General features: G+C 42.7%; 1 protein-coding gene across 2 annotated transcripts; it reads right to left on the reverse strand.

Annotated features, from left to right (window-relative positions):
* Nucleotides 1–645: 645 nt before the first annotated feature.
* On the reverse strand, nt 646–22,425 carry kif5aa (kinesin family member 5A, a). Of its 2 annotated transcripts, none has more exons than XM_037105597.1 (29): nt 21,746–22,425; nt 17,260–17,347; nt 17,099–17,172; nt 16,699–16,803; nt 16,502–16,550; nt 16,281–16,336; nt 16,089–16,176; nt 12,571–12,695; nt 12,306–12,410; nt 11,345–11,493; nt 10,788–10,936; nt 10,517–10,695; nt 10,116–10,184; nt 9,738–9,944; nt 8,996–9,142; nt 8,730–8,918; nt 8,498–8,615; nt 8,343–8,404; nt 7,990–8,096; nt 7,715–7,816; nt 6,869–6,929; nt 6,634–6,705; nt 6,100–6,204; nt 5,126–5,342; nt 4,824–4,992; nt 4,554–4,633; nt 4,364–4,403; nt 4,160–4,245; nt 646–3,297 (listed from the first exon to the last, which is right to left on the reverse strand). In XM_037105597.1, exons 1-28 carry the CDS (start codon nt 21,872–21,874, stop codon nt 4,167–4,169), a joined length of 3,120 nt encoding a protein of 1,039 aa, XP_036961492.1. In that variant the 5' UTR covers nt 21,875–22,425; the 3' UTR covers nt 646–3,297; nt 4,160–4,166. The 2 variants fall into 2 exon arrangements, with proteins under 2 accessions (XP_036961492.1, XP_036961493.1); XM_037105598.1 differs by having other exon boundaries at nt 646–3,294; nt 21,746–21,874.
* Nucleotides 22,426–22,816: the final 391 nt, after the last annotated feature.

Consider the following 22,816-nt stretch of genomic DNA (forward strand, 5'->3'; position numbering starts at 1 on the left):
AGCAGCAGTCAGACGGAAGTCATATTTTCAGTGGAGTCGGAGCTGGAAAACCAACATGTGGAATAAACTGGAGAATCTAAGATGGGTGAAAAACTAAAAATGGCACACAAAGAGACATTTTCCTTAAATGGATGCAATGTTTCTGTATGCTTTTATTTCATGTTGTCTGAAGTGAAGGTAACTGTCTGTCTTTAAACGCACTAAAAGAAGAAGGGACAGTCAACGGATAGAGCCACTCTTTTAAGACTGATGATTAAGATCGAGATATATTTTACAGTTATTTGGAATGATCATTTTTGCATCATAATTGTCAGTTTCATAGAAAAAAAATCATGATGATGTGTCTTTTCCAAACATTTGTCAGCCAGGGCATCTCTGCATCATTGTAGTTCTTCATTATAATGAAGCTAATATTGCAGCTCTTGCAAATTAGATACTGCAATTTGCCATATTGCAATAATATTTCTATCAACTTCACAGCCCTGCTTTTTATCCAATTAAATCTATAAATAAATGTTTCTATCCATCCACTAGATGGGGTCATTTTCAGCTGACAGCCTCTCGCTCTCGTCTCTCTCTTATACTAACACATCCTTCATGACATTCAAACCATCCTCTGAACTCAAATGATTCCCATTTGCAAACTCCTTTCTACAAGTTTATTGAACTTTTTACTACAACACAATGGTTCACATACAATACAGCATAGTGAATGAGTCTATATATACAGAAATTATGCATGGTGATTCTTCACATAATCATGTCGACGCTACAGTATAGGCATACAGAAATAAATAAAACAAACATTTCTCTGAACAAAGTTAGCATGTGCCTTTCTTTTGCATTTTACTATGTCATGGCACGCTATTTTACTTACAAGATTAACAATATATAGCACATGTATTTTAGATATGTCGAAATCAGACAGTGGAACAGCAGGTGACGTTATAGTACATGTTTCCCCTCCTTCAGATTTGTTGATTATACTTGAAACATGATGTCAAATAGAGGGACTGTTTGGACACGTACAGTAGGGTCTGACCAGGAGCAGCTGAGGGATTTTTTTTCATTTTTTCATTTTACATGTCATACGCAAGAATGGGGATGATATATACTATGTATAAAATGAAGTTACTTGTTTAATATTAGTTTGTATCATCCTCTTCATCTGCTAAGCCTCGAAGAACACGTACTGACCTGATTGTTCATCAGCAATCATCTTGTTTTGATGAGGAAGACGGTGGCGGTGGTGGCCCACAGTGGCTGTGATTGTGTATGTGAAGCCCTGAGATGTTGTTAATGCCGGTAAGAGCATGAGACAGAGCGGTCATGTCATGATGAATGAGGCTGTTAAGGATCAGACGACTGGGAACGACCTGCTAGGGCTAACTCACATGTAGGACAAGTCCAGTCATGGTTATAATGCACTGGACTGAAGATTTTGGTAACTAAATATTTTTTTATTAGATTCATAATCAAACCCTGAATAATCAGATCAGAGTCAGCTTCTGATCAACAATGTATGGCCACAGATTAAACAGAAAAGCCAATTAGAAATCAAAATGAACTCTTTTTCTCACACAAGAGAGAACGGTCTAATCTGTCCTTTAATCCAGTGACTCAGCTCAGTCCATCCATCTCTTTATCGTCCACCTAAGGCATGCTGCTTTCTTCTGTCCTGATTGGCTGGTCAGGATTGGTCAAGAAGAGTTACAGCACGGCCTGACAACGAGCTACAGACGACAAGCTTCTGTCCACCCCAGACTAGTGGCTGCTCAGCTGGGGACTGGTTTGCAGACACTCCCTAATCACTGGACTTTTCACGGTCCTGATTTCAAAGCACTGAATCCTTGATTTGAGGTGTTACATCACTTCTGTTTCCCAATCAGAATCGTGATAAGACAGGGGAGGTAAGTCGGTAGTGTATCTTCAAAGTCGAGGGTTTCAGGCATCATAATTTCAGCCTTATGGGTCCAAAATTGAAAAGCGCAACAGGCACTTTTAAAACCTTCTGGTCGTCTGCTGCGCTAAAAAAGTTGTGCGAGCACATTTTCTGCCCAGCTCTGATCCTGTCACATGCTGGAGAAGGAAGCTGTGTATGAATGAACTTTAGGAGATCGTAACTACTGCTCTCATACGACTATTCAAATCTACCTACAGTTATTGGTGTACTAAAGTTGCAACTTTCTCTAGAAACTCTAAGTTCAGCTCGTAGTCAGCATTTAAAAAGAGGATGTTTTTGGATACTCGAATATAATGAGCTGCTCTAGAGGTAGTAATTACAAATGTATGTATGTGAGTTTTGTTATGTTTGCTCACGAGAAATCAGCTCTTGTTAAGGCGGTATGAAGACTCACAAGGTGTGGGAGGGAGCCACATTAAATGGAAGTGGGCAGCATTACCTGAAATGCACAATGGCATCATACAGCGGCAACATCACAGTACCAAAGCAATTAGAAAATGTTTCCTCGATGCAGATTTAAATTCAGAACTGCCTTTCCCAGATGCATGTTCCAGCTTATGTCCTCCTGAGCACTGAGACCAGGTTCAGGATTAAGAGAAACCCCTCGATCTGTCTGTGTATGTGTGTGTGTGTGTGTGTGTGTGTGTATGTGTGTGTGACATCTGTCGAAGTCGATCAGCCGACGCTTCACTCGCAGCATACCAGCTCCTGACTGGAATCAGGACACATGCAAAGATTTGAAAGCTAACCTGCTAAGCGACATGCATGCAGAGTGTGGGTCTTCTGTTACAAGCTGGCGTTACACACTATACTCTTATTTACGACAGAGAAAAAGGTCACGTCTGCCTACAGTATGTCTTGTACATGATGCCCTTAAGAAGATGTGTGAGCAGGAGGGGGACGGTGGAGGCTGTGTGTTAACACAAACAGTTGCTGGTCAAAAACCTCTACTGGAGTATACAGCACTATTATTTACAACATGTATAATCAGGGATGGAGTCCAGTTTCAGTTCAGACACCTCAGAAGGTAATAAGCATCTATGAGTTGATAATTAAAAGTTCTTAAAAAAAAACAAAAACAAACTCAAAATAAGTATGTCTGATTGAACTGACTTCCTGTGCTGACTGAACCGAAGGAGACTGGACCCCAGACCCGAGGGTCAGAGTGGTCACCATGGGAGCAGGAGGGGCTTCATCTAGTTAGAAGACTACAGGGGCTACTGATCCTCATCATCATCTTCATGAGTGATGCAGTGGACGGACGGGGACACAGGCTGCATGCAGATGGGAGGAGAGGGTCCTTGGACAGGTCAGGTACAGTGTTTGGTCGTCTTCTGGAGAGAGAGAAGAAATGGAAGTTACTGTTTGGAGAAACACAGAAATCTGTCAGCTCTTTAATAAATGATTAAAAATTGATTGTCTAGCTTTTCTTATTAAAGCACTATACCAATGTTTATGCTTCTTATAACAATCTTATTCGCATAGACTTTGCATTTTTTGCCACCCCCTGTCACAGCAATGTTTTAGGATAGTAAATTCACAGGGGTGTTTCTTTTTTACCATGGCAAACATTTTTTCTACTTAATCAATTTATTTGTGGTTTTCAAATTTGTGTCAACACTTCAGCTGCAAGGAATGTTTTCACACATTTGCCCAAACATCTCCCTGGTGTTGCGTATCTGAGTATAAAACTGGGCTTTGTTTTTTTTTTTTTGTTTTTTTTTTTAAAAAAGACTGCTTTAAGAAGTTATGGTGATCAAACATGACATTCATGACACAATAAGATCATTTTCTTTTTAATGTATATGTAATGTGTTTCATGAGCATGGTGTTGTTTGGGTGCAAAGTGTCCATGAACGCATCAAGAGAAAAAAGAGTCCTCACTCACAACTGCATTGCTGTGCAACAATAATCAAAATTCGATATCGAAAACATACAGTAAGCATAGCTGTTTAGCGATGGATGACCCATCTAAAGCTTCAGATCAAGTCAGTTGATTTTCATCAAGTACTGAATCAACCTGAAGGACAGAAATCAATCTAAAGGGATCTGGTATGGATCCTCTGGTATATAGAAAATGCAGCTAAATAAATCCAGTAAATCAAAATGCAGATGCTTTGCAGTCAATGTGCAAAAAGCAACTGTACAGTCTAAGTTATTGCACTGTGGATAAGACTTTGTACTTTGTTCATTTACCATGGCATTAACTCGCAGCGGTCTCCTGCTGAATGATGTAGTGCCTGTTTGAATCATCCACCTCGCTGCCGCAGTGAACCTCACTCCTGTTAATGACACACAAACACAACACTCAGCACACAATGATTGAAATCACGTGCCCCGCGTCACTTCGAACTTTGAGTTTTCGTTTCATCTGAATCCAGATTTAGGTGTTATCCTCACCTGTTGTCATTGATGTCTCTCGTTTCACTGATGCTGTTACCTGTTGGACACAAAACAACAGTTTGATTTCGCGCATCAATATAAAACTATGAACGCTGGGCTCCTCACAATAAACATCAACATCTGTACGCGAATGTACATAATGTGAACAGCAGATTGTACACAGGTGTGTGTGTGCTCTCGCACTCACCGTTGTCAATGTTGAGTGGGAAGGACTCCAGTATGTCTCCATTATATCTGCCTGCTCTGTAACCCAATGCTGTGGAAACTCTGTTAAACACAACACAGGAAAACAAACAGTCAGATACGAGCAACTTTACAAGTAATGTAGATTCATCCATTAATTTGAAATATCAAGAGGTAGGCAGTAAAGAAAGGAACACGGTGGCCCTCAAAATTGTCATCATGGACAAACCTGACAAACTGGCTGGATAAAATGGAAGTGAGGATTTTAACTCACGTGTTGCTCTGGACGGAGTTGGGGTTGCTGTTGACGGAGGTGGGCTGTGTTACGTTGCCCTGGAAGAGGGCGTTGCTGTATGTGTTGGCCTGTTCGGTGGCACGGATGTAAGTGTAGAAGGGGTTGGTGGGAGAGCAGACGGGCAGCTGCTTCGGTCTCACTGGCTTGGCTGTCGGGATGATAAAGCAGTGTCAGGTTTAGAGTCCAGCTATTATGCAACTGGACCACTGTTACTGCAGAAGAGGTTAAAAGCAAGTCAGGTCAGAATTGGCGTGCATTTCAGACATTTCACTCCACAGTACCAATCTGTGCTGCATGAGGACGCCTCAACGCGTTCTTTGCCCTCATGGCGTCCTTGATGCGGTCGACCTCCTGCTGGTAGCGCCGACGGTCCATCATGGCGCCCTCCTTGGCATCCCTCAGTGCAGTCTCCAGGGCCTTAACTCTCTCAGCAGTAGACCTAAGACGTTTCTCCAGCTTTGGAAGCTCACAACGCAGATCTGCATTGTCACGAACCAGCTGGCGGGAGAGAGGGAGAGAGGGATGACACAGTGGAGCAAAATGGGATGTTTATGAAAGAGAGACAACAGATGCATTGCCAAGTAAAACATTAACACTTCAGTTGAATTAAAACTAATCTTACAGGAAAAGATGCCCGAAAAAAGCTTAATTACAGTTTATGACACAAAATAATATATTTGTCATTTCCAACTTGCTCTTCGCTTCCATAGGTCACAAAGAAAATCACATCTAAGACCATAAACTGAATAATTTCCTGTCATGTCATGTCATTGTCCGAACCGCTTATCCCTTTCCATGGGGTCACGGGGTGTTGCTGCTGGAGCCAATCCCAGCCTTGTCTCAGGGCGAGGGCAGGGTACTCCCTGGATAAGTCGCCAGCTCATCGCAGGGCCCTCACTAGTGAGCAATGTGGGGTTCAGTGTCTCGCTCAAGGACACTTCGACATGCAGCTCAGCAGTGCCCAGAGCTGGGATTTGAACCAGTGACCTTCCGATCACTAGTCGACCTGCTCTACCCGCTGAGCTACAGCCGCCCTGAATAATTTCCTAATGTCACATAAAGATTGTAGGTTTCAAGCTTGCTGTACTTACTTAAAGTGTGTTTAAAATGGCAGAAGATGTGTAAGGTTGTGCATGTGTCAGGAAAATTAGCTCCCAAAATGTCTGTATCTCTTGGGATGAAACCAGCCAAAACTACAGACTGTTCAAGTCACTCAAAGTAACAGTTCCCCTCGTCCGTTGTGTGAGTTTCTCACCTGTTTGTGAACCTTTGTAAGTTGGTCCAGGTTATTCTCAAGAAAGGAAATCTTCTGCTTCTGGGTGCAAGACCCCCCGCTATCATCAGGTTCCATTTCGGAACTCTGCAGAGAGGACAACGAAACTGGTAAGAAAAGTTGGGTAACATCTTATGGAGACTGACAAAAGCATTTACCATGAGAGGACCTTCCACTGTGGGACAAGACCTGACTGCTCTACGTTGTCAATACACTATAGATACAATAAATATAATGAGTCAAACATTTTAGGCCAGAAACATCAACAGTAGAGTTGTTATTGCTGTCAGAGCTTCCCGTCTGCTCTTTAATCTGGTGGTCCTCACAAAAAGTGTATTTCTTGTGTCACATCCACAATATCAAAAAGTGAAGAGGATTAGAGGGATGGAGGATGATGCTGCTTTTATCAGGTGGTATTCAGGTCACAGAGTTCTTAATACCGCCTTAGCATGATTAAAAAAAACAAAACAAATTTCCTAAGTTCCTGCCTTCTCTCGTCGTCTTTGAGCTGCTTACTTTTTTAACCCGCGACGTGAGGTCTTGAACGAACAGCTTGCGCAGGTTGTGGAGGGTCTGGAGTTCGCGGGCCTTGAGGACACACAGATGGAGAGGAGGTTAAGAAGATGACGACTCTGGACGCTGTGATGTAACAGAGAGGTTATACAGAAGGAAGGAGAGCAGAGAGACACAGCAGGGGACGATGTTTCAGAGGACACAGAGGTGGACATTGAGTGCTGTTTATAATACTCACGACAGTCTCCTCCAGACCCTTCAAGTCCTGTTTGGTCTGCTCGTGGCGCTCGTGCAGGAATCTGACAGGTAAAGCAAGATCTTTGTTAGAAATAAGGCCATATTTATGTTTAGGCTACTTCAGTCAGTCAATCAATCAAACTTTATTCAACAAACAACTCTAAATGTGATTGACAAAGTGCAGGAAGAAAAATAAAAGTGGATTCAAATACTAATAAAAAAAACCCTCAGCCCCCAAAACTCAATTGCATAAGAAAAGCAAAATAAATCACATATAAATATTAAAACCATAAAGTGATGAAAACACTTCATATCTATGTGTTGTTTAGAGCGCCCTCTGCTGGAAATTATTGGTGCAGTATGGCATTTTGAAAAAGAATTTCAACTTCAGAAGATTTACAAAGGTAATAGGGATTACTGAAGTAAAAATATACACTCTGAAATATTTGTTTGATATACAGTATTTCATAAACTAAATAAATGAGCCGTCAGAGGGGGATCAGGTCCCCAGAACACTGACTGAAGCTAGAAAGTGGCTTCTTAGAAGGATCCTGCAAATATAAAATAAGCATAACAGTGTGAAATTGTGTTGACAGTTTTTTTATTCTGAAAAAAGTCTCCTTTGATTAAAATGTCACTATCATGATCTAGTTTTACAAAACTAGGTAGTGCACCTTTAAGTGAAGGGAACTGGGAGCTTAATCAATAATCACCAGCAGCATCAACTGCTGACTGCCACCATCTGCCGTAGCAAATGTAAACTACTTCCCACACGTTCAGTGCTCGACATTCAGAACTGTTTCAGATCAACATGGAGTAGTGAAATGTGAGTGTCTCCAACACTTACGAGAGCTCCTCCAGGCGCTCGCTCTTGGTGCTGTCCTGACTCTTCAGGCGTTCAAAGTCAGCGCGAACTTGAGCCAACTCCAGCTCCAGCTTGGAGTTACGGCTGCAGAGGGTGACACAACAACACGCGTGCTTGAAATGTTAGGATAAATAAATATACAGCAAGCCTGTTTAATTCACAAATAAAAATTGGTTAACTACGCATGCAGTATTAAGAGACGTATGTGATACTGTGTTGTTTGCGTAAAGAAGGAACTAATTAACATGGTCACGCACTCAGTGAGCTCATCAATGATCCTCTGCTTCTCATTGATCTCATCCCGGAGGCGGGCCAGCTGCTTGTGATGGAGGCCACGGTGAGAATCCCCCTGCTGGCGAATCTTCTGGAAACGAAAAGAGCAAATATCTCTTCAGAGATGCCAGCTGCAGTGGTGAAAACTGAAAAGTCAGTTAAATAAAAAAAAAGGGGGGGCACATAATGTGTTTGAGATGATTCTCTGGAGCAACGGAAGTCACGATACGTCACACAAGTCAAATCTGAGCAACAAGTACTTTACTTGTATCCTATTCTGGGTGAAAGGATGCACACGTCAGAATTTCAACAGATCTTCTCTTACATTGTTTCTTACCTTCACATTACCATCCTCAGTTTCACCCTTCTCTCCCTCTTTCTCCTCCTGCACAGAGTTATCTGGAAAAACAGAGAAAACATTCACCGCAGAATTACAACCTTAAATCTTCAGGCAAATTCCTGAAATATATTCTTTGTGTGTGTTCGTGTTACCCTGGTCTTGCAGCTTGGCCAGCTCCTCGCTCAGAGAATCGTGGCTCTCCTCCAGCTGCCTCTTCTTCTGCTCCACGCTCTGCATGTACTCCGTCAGAGAGCGGATCTTGGCCTCATGCTGTATCAACACAAATGCACACACATCTGATTAAAATAACATTAAAAAAAAAACCCAGCAACGACAAAACTACAGCACTGAACCTCTTCCCCTCCCTGTCCCTCGACCCCTCGCCTGAGAGATGAGGAGCTGGCAGGAGGAGAGCTCCCTCCCGGTCTCCTCCATCTTGCGGTGGCACTCCAGCTGCATGTTCTCCAGCTGGCGGCAGCGCTTCACCATGCTCTTCACCTCCGACTTGATCTTGCTGATGTAGAGGCGGGCCACGGTGAACTCCTCCTCGATCGCCCCGCTAATCTCCACCGGCTGAGGACAGGACAGGAGACTCAATAAGACCACTCACTTTATTGTCTGTTGTCTCTTTGCACTGCGATCCAGCTCACCAGCTTGATCTCCCCGTTGCCCACGATGGTGCTGAACTCGCTGAGGTCCCTCATCAGACCGTTGAGGACGTCGGCGATGCGTTTCCTCTGCTGACCGCTCACTTCCTGCATACGAGACAACTCCGCCTCAAGCTCCATCAGACTGGCCTGTTACAGAGAAAAAGACAGGAGGAGGGATGCAGTAAGGATCAATGAAGCTCCGCCAGAAAACACAGATATCCCACACATATTTAAAGTACTTCAAGAGAATATATGAAGCCTGTCCAGGAACATTGGAGCTTTATTCGAAGATGAACTGTGCAAGATTTAATCTTCTCAGACTCATGACACCTGTGGGTGAAATGCCATCAAATGCTGCAGGACTGCTCTCAAGAGCTGTGTGCACCTGTCCTTTAAACATGACTGCACAGTGCTTGCAAGGATTGTTGCTGTTTAAATGTTGCCACAAAGAGAAGACATGTACATCCAACTACAAGAAAGCAGTGCTCACAATATATCACAATATATCACAAATCACTATTTTTTTATCCAGTCATACATGAGACAAAAAACCCACTTGGCAGATGCGATAAGCTACGACCCTCCTGTGGTATTTTCCATTGGAAGCTGCTCTCCTGCAGCAGGTGCTTGTCTCTGTAGTGCAGCAAGTGAACAAGCACGTCCTTCTGTTCCTCCTCCTGTCACTGATTTTTATCCCTCCCTCTGTCAATCTCACACTCACTCTATTCCCCTGAAAGCGTACCATTTTCTGGGACAGCTGGTCAGCAAGCAGCTGGTTCTGCAGGCCTTTCTCCTCCACCTCCTGGCTCTTCTGGTCATAGTTGATGGCCAGCTCCTCCAGAGCCTGCAGCACCTCCTTCACCTCGGCCTTGGCGCAGTCGCTCTCCACCTGCAGCCTGCCGAGCTCAGCCTGGACCTTGTCTCCATCACCTTTGGATGAGGCCAGGAGCTGGAGAGAAAAGCGAGGGAGGAGACGGATGAGGACCCGTATTTTGTCCAGTCCTCCGATCTTTAACGGACGATTGTTTTTGAGCCTCAGTTTAGCAATTGTAAAGACCCCCTCGAACAAAGTCTGTGTGTGCATGTGCATGTGCATGTGTGTGTTTGTGTATGTGCGTACCTCATCCTGGTCCAGCATCTGCTGCTTCAGTTTCTCCACCAACTGGCACTGCAGGTTGATCTCATCATCCTGCATAAACATGATATTATCATGACTACCAGCCGCACTTCCATCCAGACTCACTCAATAAAACGATCAAACGTGTGTATGAAAATATGTGACACAGGTGCTTCTTAGGCTTAAACTCTTTTGTCCATAATTGTTTTCCATGTACATATCTGTCATTAGATTTCAGTGTAAACACCAGTTAAAAGGACACAAGAATTTCTGTATACCTCTTTGATTGTAAAAGATAACATCTGCATTAACACCGTCCACAGGTGGAATTCGAGTACAGCTAAAATAAAAACTAATGAAAAGTGTCTGTTGTGAACTGTAGCTTTGTGCTTTCGTGTTTGGACCTTGTCATCCAGCTGCTTGTACAGCTTGCGGATCTCCTCCTCGTACTTCTGCCGCTCCTCCTCAGAAATGCGGACCACAATGGAGGAGGTGTCGTTGTCCAAAATGGGGCGCTCCTCCACAGACTCGATACGGGTCACCATGTCGGAGGTGGTGCGCTCGGTCTCGGGCACGTCCTCTCCTGATGACGGGAGGATGGATAAACAAACACGTGAACAATGCAGTGTGGTTTATGACAGCAGCACAGGATAGTGACAAGATATTCAGTCTCACCGTTTCTCCAGCGGTTAAGCTCAGCCTCCAGCTTCTGGATGGTGTCCTTCATCGTCTTGTTCTTCTCCTTCTCCTTCTCGTACTTCCTCTTCCACTGCTCGGCCGTCAGCTCCAGGTTGACGGAGGCGGTGTTCCTGATGGTCTTGGCACTGTGACGGAGGACGCAGACAGAGAAATATTTGAATGTGAAATGTGTTATGTTTACATTTTGAGTAGATTATTTGTACAAAGTTCAGCTCCATGTTGGTGCAACTGTTCCAAGGTTAGCTGACAAAAAGAGAAGAACTACCAAAGGAATAATAATCTAACATGCCTGAGATATTCCTCCAACCTTCTGGCTCAAAAAGAGTTTAATACCATTCTGATCAAAGAACATTATATTCTCAAAATAAATATTAATGCGTACAATATAGTCAAGTTCAATTATGGGGGGAGAAGTGTTTGGTTTAGGTCATGGCAGCATGTAAATAACCGATAATTAACCGTTTTTCCCTCTCACACAAATATTGTCATAATTCCTTTTCACAGAAGCATGGACTGTATCCACATTTTTTTACCGTTGTCCAAACATCAGAGTTGACTTGGTCTCAGCGTCATTGTAGCTGGAGGGAGAGCAGCAGATGAACATTGTGGTGCGACAGTTCCCACCGAGGGAGTCCTGCAGGATGCGGGTCATTTTGCTGTCACGGTACGGCACGTGACTTTTCTGCAGGAGGGGAGAGTGGAGGAGGGGGAGGCAGGAAAGATGATGAGAGAAGATACGGGAAGCAGAGAGGAGAGAAGAAAGGAGCGAGATTAAAAAGGAAAACAGAGGCGAGAGAAAAAAGGTCAAGATCAGGAGACTATTTGGACCCAAAAGAATGAAAAAAACTCATCTAGACCTGGTTTTGTAGTTATTTATCAGACGATTATATTCAGCAAAAGGACAATCTCCCATTCCTCTCAATTTCTCGATTTTGGGATTTTACAAAACGCAAAACTGCTGTCAAAAGTTGCAGATTGATTGTGCCGCATCCGACTAATCTTATAAATGGCAGTGGAAAGTTTTGGCATCTGAGTTGGCAGAAAGGAAAGGAGGGTGCGGCTTCTGGGACGGATGCACCTCATTAACAAGTCGACAGGAAGGACAAATAGCTAATGAACATTAGTGACAGAAGTGAGAGAGGAAGGTTACTTGTTACTTGTAAAAATCTCCATTTGCTGATCTATTTTACTTGAAAGGTGCAGTGTGTGGGAAGTGGATTCCTGTTGAATTCATACTCAAAACAAACAGGGAACAGCATCACTGCTAATAACTGCTGCTACCGTTAGCTAGTTAGCTCAGTGAGCTGTGCAGCTTGCAGTCCAAACTGGGGGATCGGAGCATCCGGTGACTGCCTGTGTTCAATTTCAACTAAAATTCTCACACACTGCACCTTTAATCCAGGGTTATATTTCCCCTGATGTATTTTACTGTAAATCTTAAGGCACACAGGCAAAGTTGTTACTCTGCTAGAGAAGTAGGGCAAGTTGGCTCACCGTGCCCTCAGCCAAGGCAGAGATGACATTTCCCAGAGCAGACAGAGACTTGTTGATGTTTTTAGCCTCATCCAGGACGGATCCTGCAGCTCCGGTCTTACTGACCTGGAATAACGAGAGAGACAGGGCGAGTGAAGTCAGACATGAGAGACGAACGGCCGAGGAAACACAAAGAAACAATTATCGTGAGGTCATGTCAAGCAGCGCGTTTGCAGGTTGGAAGCTGGCTGTGCATTAACAGTCTTTCCCTCAGAGTGTCTCCTACCTTCTCACTGCCAGCCAGATCCACCAGGTAGAGTTTTCCACAAAGCTTCTGCTCCGTCTCCACGTGCTCCTGCTTGATGTTGATCAGGAAGATGCTGTGGCTGCGAGAGCTGTGCTCGTTCATGTCTGCACAAAGACAGGCGCAACAGTTAGTTCTTTACAGACTTTACAGATACACATTTTTTAAATTTCTGTTAAAAGCACTTTCGATTGTATTGTTTTATTTTGACTCATCTAGTCAAACTTTAGCCTTTAAGGACCATCAAAAATGTTGTTAATTTCTTCCAAAAGCAGAAATCACAGTGAACGACAACAAAACAAGGAATAAAATGCAATTGCAAATGACGCGCAGACGTTCATGTAGGCCTCATTTTACAAAACACACAAACTATTAACAAGTGAATTTCCCCGTTGTGGGATAAATAAAGTCTATCTGATCTGTGCATTTGAACTCTGTTACCATCATTTTACAGAGTGCAGATAACAAACAGCACTTCTCTTAATGTCTCTGTTCATCGCACCTCCTCACAGACGGTGAGTTCAGGTTTCTCGGCAGATGATATCAGAGGGCATCAGCTCGGCGTCTGCAGAGTGTCGGCCCATTAGTCTGCTATCAGCACGGTGGCTCTGCAGCACCGTGAGTCAGCAGGCATCAACCGGGAACCAGAGAAGACTGTGCCTCCATCCATCAGTCTACGTTCAAAGCTAGATTATTGTCGGATTTGACTTCCCATGGTGTTACAGTCAAAACATTTTTCTATGATTTCTAGACCTGTTTAATTTGCCACCATGAAGAGATTTGTCTAAGCACCCAGTGGACATGTAACACCTCCATCATCTCCCTCACAGGCACATCAAACCCCTAAGAAACAAGCCCACACAATAATCTGGTTCATACTATCTCCTTATGGCCATTGACTTAAAGTCTTCACACACAGGCGAAAATGAATATTTATAGCAGCGTTGCATGCATCAAGGGACTTCTGCCAGAGCATAAGTTGTAGCTCAGTGTAAAGACTATGGGATGGGTCGGACCGTAGTTTTTGCTAGCCTTTTCGTCGATCAGCTCAATCAATGGATGATTTATTACACCGATGTTCTTTTATAGCAGTCTGTAGCAGGAGAGCAGTCGGAGTTTTCATCCTAACAGACACAAAAAGGCCATTTCTCTCAGGCAATAGCACTCTGTAGCTGAGTGCTGGCGTCTGCATAGAAAAATCATTTCATAGAAACTCTGCTGAACAACAGAATCCGTTATTAGTAGTAATAAACACTGCAGTTTTGCCTACATTACACAAGACACATAAAGCTCTGAGAGGACTTCACCTTCTGTAATAACGTCTTGGACTGGAAGCCTGAAGGTGCATACAGTCTTTCATCAGATCTATTGGCATATACATGAAGAATCATGAAGATTCAGCATTTTTGTCCTTCTCAACTCACAACTGCACACAGAGGGGCCTGTTTTATTCCTGTTCCTTTTAGTGGTCTTTAATCAGAAAGAACACTTCATTTCTGGTGATAAAGGTGAATTTTTACATTTCTTTTTCATTCCAGCTGATGTATTCAGTATGCTCCATTTTAGATGTGAGCATCACTCTGACCTGTGATTCACCTCTCCGCCTCAGATTAGCACCATCCGGACGCTGCAGTGGTTCGGTTTTAAAGTGATTAAAGGCTCACGCTGAGAAGCAGGACTGTTAATGTACGGGCCATTAAATGTCTGCAGCTGCAGCTCCAAATGTCCTACTGATGTGACATGATGGATGAAACACATTCATAGTATTTGGTTAATCTCTAGTTGAACTGACTCCACGATACGCTGTGTTGATTTCTGTGGTGTCAGTGATTAATAATAATAAAGAAATGACCAATAATAGTCATGGCAGATAATCAATCAAAATATAGTGCACAGTATAAAGTGCATACATGCTTTTTTTTTTACTAACGTACAATTATTATCAGATACTTTAAGACTACTGTTTGTATGGTTGACTTTCACTCTTACCAAGGTCATATTTTAACACCATATCTTTACTTTTACTGAACTACAAGTATTTGATACTTAATACAATATTGGTTTCCAACACTGTAACAGTTTTCAATACATCTCTAATTCATGGTGATGCCTCGACAGTGTCAGTCAAATGGATCCTCCAGAATCAGTGTGTACACAGGTCTACTGTGCTCCTGTCCATCACTTTCATGAAAAGGACCAAATCTCATCACTGATTTCTTGCAAACGTCACAGACGGTCTGATGTGATGACGAACAAACGTTCTAAGCACTGAGGCACAAAATGCATTAACTCTGAGGAAAGGAGAAGTGCACAGGTTGAGATTTATTACAGTGCAGCAGTCGCTGTGTCTTTTTTTTTTTCTCTTGTTGTTGAGCACTGAATCCCAGAGCTCATCTGATCTCTTCACTTCAGTCGACTTCAGCCCGGTGAGTCAGCACAAGACTCCACCACGGAAAAGTAAATGAATACGCTGTGCTGGCTTGTTGTTCAAGGAGTTCCTTTACTGTATTTTCACCCTTTGAACGCCTCCACTGCAACACAAAGTCTGTCTGTTAAAAATGATTCCTTTTAAAAGTCTTACTCGCACAACTAAAATGTGATTAATTATGTCATTAAGGTACGATCATTGTTTTTCTTGCTTTTTTTTGTCAGTGCAACTCCCACACATTAGAGCAAATCCCACTGACAGCAAGACAAAAGATTACTCATTTTCATGGATGTGATGTTGTACAATCTGGTAATTAGGTCACCAGTTATTTTTAGCTGCTTTTTTACACTGCAATTTAATGTTTTAACAATGAAGCTAAAGCACCACTGTGGCCTGTACACCTGCAGCACTGGAGACATTAGTCAGATATTATTACTGGATGTATTGTTACTGGACCACAGAGGAGTGACTCAGCAGCATGGGGGCCAAAACAAGGTGCAGGAAATACGGATCAGAGAGCTTTTATTTCTCGTATTCTGAAGGTAACATCCATCAACGACAAAAAAACAAATACTGCGGCGCACTGCAGTCTGAAACCAGTTTATTAAGGGAGCAAAGAGCGAGGACTGTTTCCCTTTATTACAAGGAATGATTTTATTGAGAAAATGGCTCCAGGCAGAGACGTTGCTCTGCTTTGTCAGTCACTGCCACTTACATTACAGAGGACTCCATCTGACAGGATCTCATTTTCTTTTTCATGGGAATGAATGAAGCTTGAAAATTACATTCACAACACGAATATTACATAACGAGGCACGATAACAGGCTACATGATGTCACATCACGCATCAGTAACGAGCAGTGAGTGCGACTGCTGGCACTGAAGGGAAACAAGACCTCGAGCTCTGATATGGAGGAAGAGGAACAAGAGAACTTATGATATTCTCAAAATGGATACCTAAAAATGTTTCAATCTGAACATTTTACTTTTGGGCTGTTTTTTCTAGTGTCTTAAATTCCTCTGTATATCATGTAGTGCAATAATACTGTAGTATTCTGAGGTAAGACTCACTGGTCACAGCAACATGACGGTTGGATTTGCCTTCATCGATCACGTCCATGACCTCATCGGGGCTGGAGACAAAACGCTCAGTGCATCCCTGAGGCACGGGAGGAAACAACAGAGAGACAGCATCAACATTGTTACTCTGATGCAGCACACATACTAATTACCACCTCAAAAGATGACATGTAAAGTACAAACCTTGACATATGGCACCCTGTTCTTGTCCTCATGGACAGATAGGTTGGTCTTTGTCACTGGAGAATGCAGAAAATGTCCAACAATGAGTGTTTTTAAGTATTCAGAACAAAGTGTGACAGAGCCATGCAGTAGTTATACTGGTGCTACATTTGTTTATATTTCACAATTCGGCAATCTAAATACTGGTGCAAGTGATTCAGGAAGAACTTATTAGCACTAACCATCCAGAAGGTCACGGATTTTATCCATGTAGATTTCAAAGTATGAAACCTGTGGAGAAGGACAAAAGAATTGGGAACCAAATTTCTCATCAAACAACAAAAAAAGAAAAGGTGTAGTTTTCTATTGTTGTGTCCACACTAAAACCAACAGAGTCATACCATGAAAAACACAACACAAGACTCATCAAACACAGTACCTTGATGTGGAACTCCAGGTTTTCATCCATGGCAAAGATGTGGTTGAAAATGTCCTCGGCGATGCGAGGAATGATACCCATCTGGTGAGGATCGTGCAGCTTGCCCTGAAACAGGAAGTCACAGATAGAAGGTATTATTAGGAGTAAGATGGTGATAGCGATCCAGGGTCAAGGGGTTAATGTAGACTTAGCGCAATAATACCTTTAAATTACATTAAATGTCTTAAAATTGAAGCTAAGGACAGTAAAATGAGAAATTCTATCCTGGTAGAACCAGGGTCAGCAAAATATATTTTTTAGTGCTTCTTATTACTTTTTTTAAATTGTATGTGGCCATAAATGGAACACAAAATAACCATTGACAAATAATAGAAACTCTTTTTTTGCTTAGAGCACTGACCTCCATGGTGTGAGTCTTCCCGGAGGAGGTTTGTCCATATGCGAAGATAGTGCCATTATATCCAGACAGCACATCTATGAGAAGAACAGAACGACCAATGAGACAACAGGACACACACTTTAAATATCAAACTTATTTTCACTGTGTCAAATCATCCAAACCTTTGACAATCTGCTTGGCGCAGGTGTTGTAGACCTGCTCCTGGGTGGTGTTGGTTGGAAACACTCGATCAAAGGAGAAGGACTTCCCCTGTGGAGTGAATGAATGACAACAAACAGTTAACAAAAAATATAAAAGATTTAAGTGTGTTTTCCTTTTTTGAATTGTGATCAGATTTTTCTGTTTAATCTCAGAACAGCCAAATAATTAAGGGTAGTATTTCATCTTTAATGTTTTATTCGGCAAAGGAAAGTAGCCTTTGTTTTGCTGTTACATGACAGGAATCCAACAACTAAGAATTAATAATGAAGATCGATCAAATGGTGTCCTTAAAATACAATTAAAGGACCACTAGAATCTCTGTTGTAGCAGCTAGTGACGGCATCTAGTCATCTTTCAAGGCTTTGGGAAATGACGTCATCCCTGTGATGTGGTCAGTGCCTCACCGCATGAAAAAGACTTATCTTGCACAGGCCTGACCATGATCGAATGAAAACTAGTGTATAATGAAACATGTGTGTTATTCTTAAACCTCTAAATGTCACATCTCACAATAAAACACAGATTAATGTTACAGGCCAACACATCATACTGCTGTTATCAAAAAACAAGCTGCAGTAACTCATTTAAACACGAAGAAATTTGTTCATGAAAAGATGACATATATAGTCATTAAAAAAAAAACACATCATCCCAGTCCAGACATGCAAGATAAATTGTTTCCATGTGTGGATGGTTTGTGCAATACTGCTTTTATTTTGCCAACGGTAAGTACACAATAGATGATATCAGCAGAGAGTGAGAAAGCTCTGCAGTGTTTCTTTGTCCCTGCTTCTCAGAGCCATATTTCATCTAGGACCTGGCAACTTCAGACAATAGACCAAGGTCATCTATTAAAAAAAACAAAAAGAAACAACAGCTCTTTTCCATTACTAGCTTTATATCTAACATGGGAACAAAGTCATATGAAAGACAGAACCCATACTGGCTTTCATAGCTGCATATTGACTAAAGTGCTATTTGCAGATTTTCTGCAGCACCCCCATGTGTAGCTAGCTTGTCAGTCCTAACAAGCTTCTATCATTTTCTGACAGTATCTCTAACTCTGTGGGTTTTCTTATTGAAGGTTTTTATCATTAGACTTTTATTTGCTGGAGTTTTCTAGTCATAAAATAAATAGTTTTACTGGATTATATAATTTGAATGATTATGTTGTTAGTACTAGTGAACTACGGCTCCCATGAGGCTTTGACAACAAGACTCATGGGGAGCGTTTTTGCTAAATATCAATCAGCCTTTTATCTTTGTAAATAAATCACATTAGCATTTTGGGAACCATAATAATCAACTTTTTTGCCGAGAGGTATTAAAAACTGCTGTGTAATAAACATGAATATACGGCCTGGGGACCGTTAGCCTAGCTCAGCACAAGGACTGGAAACAGGCGGAATCAGTTAGCCTGTTTTTTGTTCTATAGCTCTATAGCTCACCAGTTAACACATTTTAATTGTGTTTGTTAAATCTGTGCAACAGCTGAACTGTAAAAATGAAAAGTTGAGGTTTTAAAGGGCTTAGCCTAAATGTTACATGGTTTCTTGGCCAGGCCCAGTCACTTCCTGAAATCTCAGCTGGTTGCCTGGCAACCTCACATTCTTGCCTTTAGCTGGGCTAGCTTTTTCTCCCGTTTCCAGTCTTTGTATAATGCTAAGCTAACGGTCTCCTGGCTGTATATTCATGTTTATGGTACAGTAGCTCTCCAAGAAAGTGAATTAGCATATTTCCCACAATAGCAATGTATTTCTATTTGCTAAGCTACTAGGCACTATTCTATTCTATTCTATTCTATTCTATTCTATTCTATTCTAAGTTTGCCAGAACTCTGCACTTAGGCGCTAAGCCTTAGCTAATGTTGTGCTTTGTTAGCATTGTTGACTATCTAACATCTTCAGGCTGTGCACTCATATTTCACGGATGGATATATGAGTTGCATCAATCTCTAACTCTAACTCTTAGCAAGAAAGTGATAAAGAATATTCCTATCAACGATAACTGCTCAATTGTTATTGTACGGTAGAGCTGTAGACACATATTTGAATATGAGCTTGTTTTGGCTTTTCAGAAAAAAAAAAAAAGATTAAATAAACGATCTTTAAGAAGATACACTGAGAACAGAAGAGGTTCTCTAATGTCTCAGAATGAATTTCACTGAGACTAATTGATTAACTTTATCACTTGCGCGCCCCACAAGGAAGTAGGTCAGCCATTACAGGAAGCTGAAGCTCCCACACACTGCTCACAAGTGCAGAGCTCAGCAGAAGCTATAAGACAACAACAACACACTCTTCTCCTTCTTTTGAGTTACACATTGTCTGCCGTCATTTTGGGGGCACATTCAAGCACTGAACCCACAGGAGTATATTTTTGTTCATTTCAAAACGTCGTCCCTCAAAATAAATCACCTCCTCCTACAAGAAAAAACAACCTTTGTGTGATACACAGAGGAGTGACTCAGCCCTGAGAAGCCTCCCTGCAGAAGCCAGCCTACTGAACCCCTGAATGTCACCGTCCCGTCTGATACAGAGGCCACAATGCAACACAATAACGTGAGCTGCCAGCACACGAGCCGTATTAAATGTCATTAACAAATTGACTCATCTGCAGACCGCCCCCATGACGGAGTGATTTAGCAGAGAGAGACACTCGGTCCCAGGATGAGGGCGGGAGGAAGGGATGGAGGAGGCACAGAAAGAGACATAAAAATGCAGATGGATGTGCGAAGGAGAAGACAAGGGCGAGGGAGAGAGAGAGAGAGAGAGAGAGAGAGAGAGAGAGAGAGAGAATGAATGAGACAAAAAAAACATAGAAAAATGTCAGACAGAGAGAGAGAGACAGACAGACCGATAGAGCCAGAGTCGAGAGAAAGCAGGTCAGTCAGTGATGCATGAGCCCAGTGAGTGATTATTGATCTTCTCTGTAAGCAATTAGAGAGATCACTTTCTGACTCTCCTGTCCATCGTCATGCTGAGACGGTAGAGGAGGGCCGAGATGTTTCCATTACAGCCGGAGAAAGTTCCAGTGTGGTTCTTATTGTTTCCTTCCTTTCAGCGCTCCATGCAGTCCTCATGTTCTCTATCAATGTTTCTTCCTCCTCACACATGACAAATGATATCAAACGAGGAACAACCAGCAATAAATAGGAGCAAAAATGCCAACAAAATTTCAAAATTGTGTTAGTGTTCTGAAGAGCCACAGCTGATATGAATAGTTATTTTTTTTTAAAAATTACAGGCTGATGTGGAGACAATCATTTAATTAAATCGAACTAAGAGCCTATGGTATTCTATTCGGCCTTAACATAGGAGGAATTTGAAATTATTTTGGCTTCCTGTGATGGGAGAAATTCATATTCATGTCCCTGGTTTTTTAATACGTAAATGTGAACCATATGGCAAAGGTCAAATCGCCAGTCTGAAAGACATCTACACGACAAAATCTCAACAAAGACATATTGTGTCTGTAATTAAATACTGCATCTACACAGCTGTATTTAAAAGAAAACAAGTGACACAATTCTGACAGTGTTCCTAGTCCAGATTTTTCTAGAAATAAGTGAAGACAAATTTCTGCCCAACAAATCCAGAAAAATGGCCGTCAAAATAATTAGATTTGTTTTAGAAACCAACAAAAATCTGATACAAGAGTCCTGACTGAAGCATAAACCACAGATTAAAGATTCTATGATAGTCTGCTATTAAACATGTAGCAATAAGAGACTGAATTATGTTTTATTGGCAAAGAATTGGAGTTTCCACCCATGAGAACATAAATTGATCTTCATCGTAAGTAAACAAGACATGCAGCATCATCAGATGGCCCACCTTATCTCCAAAACCCAACATAAACATCTAGCCTACTACAAAGATCATCTGTGGACTTCACCTCTGCACCAGCAGGTCCACATACTGTGTGTCTGCATGTGTTACTGGCACATGCTGAGTAATGAAGCCACCCCTTCAGGCAGCATTAGGGACAGATTAATTAGGCTAATTAGCTGAAACACACAGTCTGAATGAATGAATGGATGGATGGATCCATCAATATCAAGTGGAAAATAGTTTACATGAAAACCTATTAATAATCCCATCTGAGGGACGTGTGTTATGAGTCAGGATTACCAAAGAGGGCCAGAGGTGACTGATACAGGCTGGATAGGTTTCACTCAGGCTCCACGGTGCAGACCTGGTCAGCTGATGCTACAGGCCAGTTTGCGCATTTTAACAACACAACATATATGTGTGCTTTTGTCGTGTTAAGGAAAAGAAAAGACAGGTTTCTGGGCTAAATGTGTGATGTGTCCCTGCGCTGCGCCGACTCATCGCGCCATGTCAATCGTGCCGATCCTCGACCCAAACAGAGTGGTTTTGGGTCGAGCTCATGATTTATTGATGAGGGGCCTGGATGCACAACAAAGCGCCTGCCGTCACTTACCCCGACGACGACAGTGTCATCTCCTTGAAATTTGGGGAGAAACAGGTCCCCGCGCACGATCTCCGCCTGGTTCAGAGGCCGAAAGCGACACAGCACTTTTATGTTGCACTCCGCTGGGACATCGGCCATTGCGCAGATTCAAGGAGGAGGAAGGATGCTGCTGCTTTCTGCTGAGGGGAGAGAGATGCTGCTGGGGCGACCGGGAGGGGGCCCTGACGTGTCGGTCCAAAACGAACGACGAGCGGTGCGCACTGACTCCGTCCTTCTTCGCCGAGAGGACTGTGGAGAGGCTGGACGGGTTTTTTCTTCTTCTTCTTTTTTTTTTATCCTGACGGGCTGAGACGGGCTGCAATCTGTCTCTGCGCAGCTGGCTGGTGTTTTCTTGTCGCAGTGAGGCGGGCTAAATTAGATGTCAGAGCGCAAAACGATTCCCTACATCATTGACAACAGCGACTGCGGTGCTGCTCGGTTCTCCTCGTAGCTTTATTTGACGCCGTCTCTCTCTCTCTCTCTCTCTCTCTCTCTCTCTTCTGTGTTATTTTTTCTTTTCCCTGTCGGGTGCGGCGGTGGATGCGCGTCTGGGCCGGGTGAAGGTGAGATGCTGCTGGAAGGGCAGTGAGGTAAAGCTGCCACAGCGCCCTCTACAGACGGGCAGAGGAAGGGCGTGGTCTGCATCCGCCTCTTTAAAGTGGTACCCACGGCCCAGCATCCTCACCAGGCAGACACGCGGGCGGAAACCAGAGCCCCGTGCCGCGGCGTCACATCCGAGCAGGGCCGTGACGGATGGATTCATTACTCTCTGCAAAAAGGGGCTGCTGCCAGGCCCCGCTGAAGCAGTGACTAATCATCACAGCCACATTTTGGCCCCTCTCTGATGCCTGACTGTATTTCTCATAAGGCTTAAGAAACCATTATGGGAATGCGGTGGGGATTATTGATTGACAGATGAGTTCACCTTGGTGGAGCATTACATTGTCTTATGACTCTGGGATGATGCAGCACAATGTCAAGCCTGAAAAAAAAAAAAAAATTACCATGCGCTTTTTAATGATTACTCATAGAGTGGACATT

This window comes from Acanthopagrus latus, chromosome 7, assembly GCF_904848185.1.
Source record: "Acanthopagrus latus isolate v.2019 chromosome 7, fAcaLat1.1, whole genome shotgun sequence".
NCBI lineage: Eukaryota > Metazoa > Chordata > Actinopteri > Spariformes > Sparidae > Acanthopagrus > Acanthopagrus latus.